A 9,035-nucleotide genomic window follows, 5' to 3' on the forward strand; every position below is an offset into this window, starting at 1 on the left:
CAAGACAGTCTAGTACTCTCCCCCAGATCTGCCTACCCCAGGACATTCCCAGAAAACATGAATAAATGAGCCTACGGTCCCCGGAGAGTAGAACGAGCAACAAGGATCCGCATCAGCCCCCATCTTGTGTCTCACAATTAGTGTCAAGTATGCTCTATGACAGAACTTTAAATGTATGAATTGGTGGTTTGGATTCTGGGAGGTTCTCTCAACATTACGCCAAATTGTTTCATGGCAGAACATTTTTAAAGTCGGCCCAGAGTTTCACCCAGAACCAGAAACCCTGCATATTATCACCCTTTTCCACATGACGTTTCCAGCATCACAGGGATGAGGAAGGTGGGAAATACAGCACGTATGATGCATGTATGATGAAAACCAGACAAGAGAGTCCAACAGGAACATAAAACGAAGCAGATTGGAGACTAACATTTGTCTCTGCATGAGGTCTGCAGCGGTTTTGGGCTGAAAGTACGAACCTTCATGTCTGAGTGAAACGCTGATGTTGACAGATTCTGATTCCAGTGGTGAACCTTCCTCCATCTGTCTCTTTCAGCTGCAGATGAAGCTCCGATCGACACAAACCTGATTGAGTTTGACACAAAGTAAGCATCCCACCTCTCCTCTTCATCAGCAGCTGCCTGTGATTGGCTGTGCTCTGGTTGGCGGCCTCATCTCGGGTTTCCTCTCCGCCTGCTGGGGCATTAACGTGATGAAGCCGTCTCCAGAGCCTCGGCCTTAATGTGCCTTAATGTGCGCTGCAGGAAATGGCTTCAATCTGAAAGTCTTCCTGGTGTCAGCAGAGAGCAGACAGACACTCTGCATTCCTCATTATTTCTTTCTCATCACTTCATTTCCCAGCTGGAGCCATTAGAGTCGGACTGAGGAGGTGGATTTAGGTCCTGTTCAGATGAGGGACTGTGATGGTGTTTTAGCTGAAGGTCTGCAGATGGATTTAGAAAAGCAGCTTTAGTTCTCCTCTGCTGATGGGGCTCAGAATAGTTTCCAGTCACTTCCAGCCTTTCTGCTGGGCTCAGCCTCATCTTCCGCTCATCTGAAATCCATCCTCCCATCCGACTCCAGACGACTCAGAACTGAACATAAATCTAATCTACAGACACGACTCCTCCGGAGGGTCAACACATCCCCTCAGCGCTCCTCTGCCTCGCAGACTGTTCTCTGCTGACACGTTCAGGTTTTGACTCGAATCTAAATCCAGATTTTTGTTTTTGCTTGTTATGAATAACTTGATGTATGTGCTGTTCACTCAGTTTAACCCTGAAGGCAGCATCTTCTCTCAGGCATCATAACCGTCCTGCTTCTCCTTTCCACCTCCTCTCCTCACTTCTTAGCTCCTCCCCTTTCAGAGGTAAGAGGAGACCGGGTAATGGGTCCCGTTAAACTGCTGTCAGATCTGAGGTGTGCCATGGCTGCATCGTCTGGCCATTTATTTTTGTTTTAAGGTGCCTGAGCTTTAAAAACATAAACATATATTTATATAAATGTATACGCTCTTCATGAGCTCATTCGTATTTATTTTAAAATTCAGTGGGACAAGAAGATTAAAAACATAAACTCCTGTGAGAAAAGGAGGAGGAGGAAGACGGAGAAGTTTCTGGTAAAACTGAACAGAGCCTGTAGAGAAATTTTGCCTGAAGGAAAAACTGAAGGTGCACGATGCTAACAACACAATGCTAACAAGATGCTAACACAATGCTAACACAATGCTAACAACACAATGCTAACAAGATGCTAACACAATGCTAACACAATGCTAACAACACAATGCTAACAAGATGCTAACACAATGCTAACACAATGCTAACACAATGCTAACAACACAATGCTAACAAGATGCTAACACAATGCTAACACAATGCTAACAACACAGTGCTAACAAGATGCTAACAACACAATAAATAGCTTTGATCTTTTGAGTTCCAATTCAGGAACAAATAATACATCCTAGGTTACTGACAGAGTACAGACCACCAGGACACTTTCAGACTACCAGGACACATGCAGACCACCAGGACACATGCAGACCACCAGGAAACTCATAGACTATCATGACACTCGCAGACCACCGGGACACTCGTACACTATCAGGACACTCAGAGACTACCAGGACACTCACAGACTACCAGGACACTCGCAGACTACCAGGACACTCACAGACTACCAGGACACTCACAGACTACCAGGACACTCGCAGACTACTAGGACACTCACAGACCACCAGGACACTTGTAGACTACCAGGACACTTGCAGAGTACCAGGACACTCGTAGACTACCAATACACTCGTAGACTACCAGGACACTCACAGACTACCAGGACACTCACAGACTACTAGGACACTCACAGACCACCAGGACACTTGTAGACTACCAGGACACTTGCAGAGTACCAGGACACTCGTAGACTACCAATACACTCGTAGACTACCAGGACACTCGCAGACTACCAGGACACTCGCAGACTACTAGGACACTCACAGACCACCAGGACACTCGTAGACTACCAATACACTCGTAGACTACCAGGACACTTGCAGAGTACCAGGACACTCGTAGACTACCAATACATTCGTAGACTACCAGGACACTCGCAGACCACCAGGACACTCGTGGACCACTAGGACACTACGGACTACCAGGACACTTGTGGACTACCAGGACACTTGCAGACCACCAGGACACTTACAGACCACCAGAACAGTTGCAGACCACCAGGACACTTAACAGACACCAGGACAGCTGTAGACCACCAAGACAGCTACCAGACCCCGCTGAACTAACCTCCACGACCTTCTTCATCCTTCAGCGATGATGACATCGTCTTTGAAGACTTTGCCCGCCAACGGCTGATTGGAGCGAAAGACGATAAGGAGGAAGATGAGGAACCTGTGGACTCTCCCAAACTCGATGACAGATAGAGGCAGCGAGTGTCCCCATCCAGGGTGCTGTTTATATCGTGGAGCTAACGGATGTTACCTGTAGTCCAAACCACAGTCTGGACACCCTTCAAACACTCGCTGGTGCTGTGTTTGTGTGCTCGTTCATGTTCGTCCTCTCTCTGCATCCTGCAGGGTGTAAAAAGCCTTGTTTTTTCAGACGGAGCAGCTCTCCATCCCGTCACCAGCCGGCAGAACGCTGGGCCGGTGTTGTGCCGACAGCTGGAAGCATGCCTCTGTCTCTTTATCCTACGTGTTTCTGTTAGAGATCCAACGGAAGTGAAGTAGTCTTGAAATTAGCTTCAGTGTTTCGTATCAGAGCGTCTTCGTAAACAACACTGCCAACTTGGGAAGACTGTCCACCACTGGAGCCATGAGCAGGACTCCAGGTGTTCACATCTGCCGCATCGATCTGCAGGATGCTCTGACCCCAGAGAGGACGAGCAACAGGTGCATGAAATATATCAATACTTTCTATGATTTATTAATGTTAGAAATAATCCGCCTGTATAGAGGAGCAGCGCTGGTTTGTTGTGTCATGCTGATCATTTTCCAAATCATCAGCGGTGCTGAGACCATCTTGGAGACCTCAGTGAGTCCTGGTTGATGATTCTCAGATGGTTCTGGGTTAGAAGTGAAGTCTTTTAATGAAACTTTTTATTTATTAGGTCCAATTTTTTTCCTTTTTTTCAGGGGGGCATTTTTACTTTTAAAACTGAGTTTATCAAATTTAATAATTATTGAAGCAGCTGGGGCCAATTAAAGAAAGCCTCCAATAAAAGAATTTAAGGATCCCTAAAACCCAAAGTCCTCACATGAGGACTTATATTCTCTATTTCTTGCTTAAAGACGGCGCTCAGGTTGTACTACTCGTCTCAAAGTCGAACCACACAAGACGAATTAAAAACGCTGCCAAACGTCAGTGCAAGAGAACAACCTGTCGCCATGGAAACACGTTTTATTATGATACAAGTCTTAGCACATTAAGTGCCTTCATTTTCCTTAACTGAAGAAATCCGTCCTTCAGAATAAAGTGTTCAATCTGAGGAAAATGAAGGTGTTTTGTCCATCTGGGTCCAGGTGGAAACATCTGTCTGCTTCAGATAATCTGCCCAAAAACTAGAAAACAGTCTAAAATTATCCAGATTAAAGAAACCGACATCTGACTGTCCCTGAACACAACACAGGAAATGGACACAGGAAGCTGAGAGATGATGTGTAAACTGATCAGATGATTTATTGATTAACAGATGGAGAAAAGCATTAAAACATCCTTTAATGGCATCATGTATGTTATCAGGAGCTGTGTGTGTGTGTGTGTATTTGTGTGTGTGTGTGTTTGCGTGTGTGTGTGTGTGTATTTGTGTGTGTGTGTGTGTGTTTGCGTGTGTGTGTATTTGCGTACGTGTGCGTGTGTGTGTGTATTTGTGTGTGTGTGTGTGTGTGTGTTTATTTGCGTATGTGTGTGTGTGTGTGTGTGTGTGTGTATTTGCGTGTGTGTGTGTGTATTTGCGTACGTGTGTGTGTGTGTATTTGCGTGTGTGTGTATTTGCGTACGCGTGTGTGTGTGTGTGTGTATTTGCGTGTGTGTGTGTATTTACGTACGTGTGCGTGTGTGTGTGTATTTGTGTATGTGTGCGTGTGTGTGTGTATTTGTGTATGTGTGTGTGTGTGTATTTGCGTATGTGTGTGTATTTGTGTGTGTGTATTTGCGTACGCGTGTGTGTGTGTGTATTTCCGTACGCGTGTGTGTGTGTGTGTGTGTGCGTGTGTGTGTGTGTGTATTTGCGTACGTGTGTGTGTGTGTATTTGCGTACGTGTGTGTGTGTATTTGCGTACCCATGTGTGTGTGTGTATTTGCGTACGTGTGTGTGTGTATTTGCGTGTGTGGTGAAGAAGACTGAATGAAAATTCCTGTTTATTTCTAGTTTAGTCCTCTTGTCTTTACATGGACCGGGTCAGCAGGACGCTGTCCAGCTCCGTCTTTAATAAAAGAAGTGTACGGCTGTTTCTGTGTTTCTGGCGTGGATGACGTCATGAGGAAGACTTCTGAACCAGATCTTCCTCCGTCTTTTCTTTATTAAACAAACATGACAAAGAATCATTACTGTTTAACTTAAACTCAGGTGTTTTTCTTTCGGACTATGTCAAAACATTTCTAAAGCTAAACTTGGACACAGGGGTGTATGTAGAAATGAAACTCTGCTGGGGCCCCGGCCCCTAACACACAGACCTCTCCATGTAGATTTTCAGGCTTCCTGATGAATTTATCGTCTGTTTCATGAATGCCTGCATCTGATCTGAAGATTCCTGCTTCCTCACAAGAAGCTGAAAGTAAAGCAGCTGCTGAGCGTCTCCACTTTCATTATATCATAACTTTTATTATCATCTCTGCTGTCAGACGTTTGGCTACTATGGCAACCGCTCCTTCAGTCATCTGTAGTCTTACCTGTCTCTTCTCTATCTCATCTGTCTCTCACATCTCCCTTCTCTTCTTTTTTCTTCTCCATTGAGAACCAACAGAATTCTGTCTGTTCTGTGAAATCATTCTGGATCTGAAACAGAAGTTTGAGAACATCGTTTTGTCCACCTACATATCATCTTCCTCCCTATCCTCATCTGTCCCTGTCTGCTGCCAATCACCAGGAAACCAGAAAGTCTGATCAGAAGTCTGGATTAATAATAACTTGTAAGAAAAGCAGTCAGATCGATCCTGTTCAGCCCACATCAGAATTTATATTTGATTGACTGCTTTGTGTTGCCGTGGTGATGGGTGATGGTTTTATTTGGAAGTAAATGTTCCTGAGAAGAGTTTCTTTATCATAACGGAGGCAGCTGAATACAAAACATGAAATGATTGGGCTTGACAGAAACAACAGGTGGTCCACAGAGCTGTTGCCCCAAAATACTGCATGTATGATTTATGATGGGGGTCCCGGACTGAAACTCTACTTGGCAACATCCGGAGGTTAACTTTTGATTTAATCCAAGAATTTAGTCCTTAAAAGCATTTAATGATTAAGTGTGAAGACCATCAGGTTGGTCCTGTTTGTCCTTTTCCAGGAAAAACCTTGACAGACAGGATTTTCTTTGTGTTGAGCTGGAAAAGTTGGAAAAGTCCGTTCTGGATTTCTTTGGTACGAACACCGTAGATGATGGGGTTGATCGTTGCTGGGAGCAGGATGTACATGACTCCCATCAAGGAGTTGGTCTCCGTTGCAATGGGAATGTTCAGGTTATGAGAGAGGAAGGTGATGCTACCCACCAGGTAGAAACAGGTGATGACCATCAGGTGAGTGCTGCAGGTGTGAAACGCCTTCAGGCGCTCTTCGCTGGCCGCCGATGCTCATAGAACCACGCTCAGTATCTTCACGTAGGAGAAGACGATGATGGGTATGTCCACTCCCACGAAGCAGACGATCACAGCCAGGCCGGCGGCGTGGTTCTTCTCAGTGCTGTCGCACGCCAGGCTGACCAGCGCCATGTGGTCGCAGTAACAATGCTCGATGACGTTGGAGCCGCAGAACCACAGAGAACCCGCCAACCCCACTAGGGTTGCCATGATGGAGATGCTGCGCACCAGCGTGAAGAGCAACAGCTTCAGCAGCATGGAGGAGTTAATGATGTGGGCGTAGCGCAGCGGCTCACAGATGGCCACATAGCGGTCCAACGCCATGGCCAGAAGCAGCGTGGACTCCACGGAGGACAGGAAGTGAGTGAAGAACATCTGAACCAAGCAGCCAGCCAATGAGATGTGGTTCCAGTCGAAGAGCAGGCTGAAGAGCATGTTGGGGAGGATGGTGGTCACCACCAGGACGTCAACTACACACAGCGTGCAGATGAGGAGATACATGGGGCTGTGGAGGCGCTCCACTCGGCGGATCACGTACACCAGCAGGGAGTTTCCCAGCAGCACCGACAGGTAGGAGATGGAGAACGGGAGCGCCAGCAGCCAGCGGTGGTTCTGCAGCTCGGGAAATATTCGGAACATAAAGCTGCTGTGGGAAAAGTTCCAGCTCGGCTGAACCTCCAACATGACGCTGCAACAAGGAGAAGAAGCCTGATTAAAACCCAAATGGGTGATGTTCCCCCCCTGCTGGGTGGAGGCCAACACGACACTTGTTAACCATGTACAAAAATTTACTCTGCGCTGAAGAGAAACAACTGGCAACATAAGGAAGCTTAAAAACTAAATTCACTAGAGCTTTAAGATGATTTCTCCAAAAACCAGCAGTCTGAACCAGAACCTGCAGAGACCAGTTTCAGTCTCATATCTGGCAATAATATAATATAATATAATATAAATTAATATAATATAATATAATATAATATAATATAATATAATATAATATAATATAATATAAATTAATATAAATTAATATAATATAAATTAATATAGTATAATAGAATATAAATTAATATAATATAGTACAAATTAATATAATGTAATATAATATAATACAATATAATATAATATAATATAATATAATATAATATAATATAAATTAATATAATATAATATAAATTAATATAATATAATATAATATAATATAATATAAATTAATATAATATAATATAATACAAATTAATATAATATAATATAATACAATATAATATAATATAAATTAATATAATATAATATAATATAATATAAATTAATATAGTATGATATAATATAAATTAATATAATATAATACAAATTAATATAAGATAATATAATATAATACAATATAATATAATATAATATAAATTAATATAATATAATATAATATAATATAAATTAATGTAATATAATATAATATAAATTAATATAATATAATATAATACAAATTAATATAATATAATATAATACAATATAATATCATATAATATAATATAAATTAATTTAATATAATATAATATAATACAAATTAATATAATATAATATAATACAATATAATACAAATTAATATAATATAATATAATATAATATAATACAATATAATATAATATAATATAAATTAATATAATATAATATAATATAATATAATATAATATAATATAATATAAATTAATATAATATAATATAATACAATATAATATAATATAATATAATATAAATTAATATAATATAATATAATATAATATAAATTAATATAATATAATATAATAGAAATTAATATAGTATAATATAATATAAATTAATATAATATAATAGAAATTAATATAATATAATATAATATAATATAATATAAATTAATATAATATAACATAATATAATATAATATAAATTAATATAATATAATATAATACAAATTAATATAATATAATATAATACAATATAATATAATATAAATTAATATAATATAATATAATATAATATAAATTAATATAATATAATATAATATAAATTAATATAATATAATATAATATAATATAATATAATATAATATAAATTAATATAATATAATATAAATTAATATAATATAATATAAATTAATATAATATAATATAATACAAATTAATATAATATACTATAATATAATATAATATAAATTAATATAATATAATATAATATAATATAATATAAAATAATATAATATAATATAAATTAATATAGTATAATATAATATAAATTAATATAATATAATACAAATTAATATAATATAATACAATATAATATAATACAATACAATATAATATAATATAATACAATATAATATAATATAATATAATATAATATAATATAATATAAATTAATAAAATTAATATAATATAATATAATACAAATTAATATAATATAATATAATATAATATAATATAATATAAATTAAATATAATATAATATAATATAATAATATAATAATATAATATAAAATAATATAATATAATAAAATTATATAGTATATATATATAATTAATATAATATAATACAAATTAATATAATATAATATATATAATATAATACATACAATATAATATAATATAATACAATATAATATAATATAATATAATATAATATAATTAATATAATATAATATAATTAATAAAATTATATAATATAATATAATACAATTAATATAATATAATATAATACAAT

At 37.6% G+C, this 9,035-nt stretch overlaps 2 protein-coding genes across 2 annotated transcripts in view; one reads left to right on the plus strand and one right to left on the minus strand.

Annotated features, from left to right (window-relative positions):
• arrb1 (arrestin, beta 1) overlaps positions 1–4,258 on the plus strand; it is a 33,357-nt gene extending 29,099 nt beyond the window's left edge. Inside the window, exons 15-16 of the mRNA XM_041995376.1 lie at positions 557–605; positions 2,827–4,258. Coding sequence (XP_041851310.1) covers positions 557–605; positions 2,827–2,938 — 161 coding nt within the window. The 3' untranslated portion in view covers positions 2,939–4,258. The remainder of the gene's footprint in view (positions 1–556; positions 606–2,826) is intronic.
• Positions 4,259–5,840: 1,582 nt separating this feature from the next.
• On the minus strand, positions 5,841–6,992 carry LOC121646153 (olfactory receptor 52K1-like). The gene is given in 1 exon segment (XM_041995023.1): positions 5,841–6,992. A coding segment is annotated over 1 exon segment (1,002 nt). The 3' UTR covers positions 5,841–5,990.
• Between the last annotated feature and the right edge of the window lie 2,043 nt (positions 6,993–9,035).

This window comes from Melanotaenia boesemani, chromosome 9, assembly GCF_017639745.1.
Source record: "Melanotaenia boesemani isolate fMelBoe1 chromosome 9, fMelBoe1.pri, whole genome shotgun sequence".
Taxonomy (NCBI): domain Eukaryota; kingdom Metazoa; phylum Chordata; class Actinopteri; order Atheriniformes; family Melanotaeniidae; genus Melanotaenia; species Melanotaenia boesemani.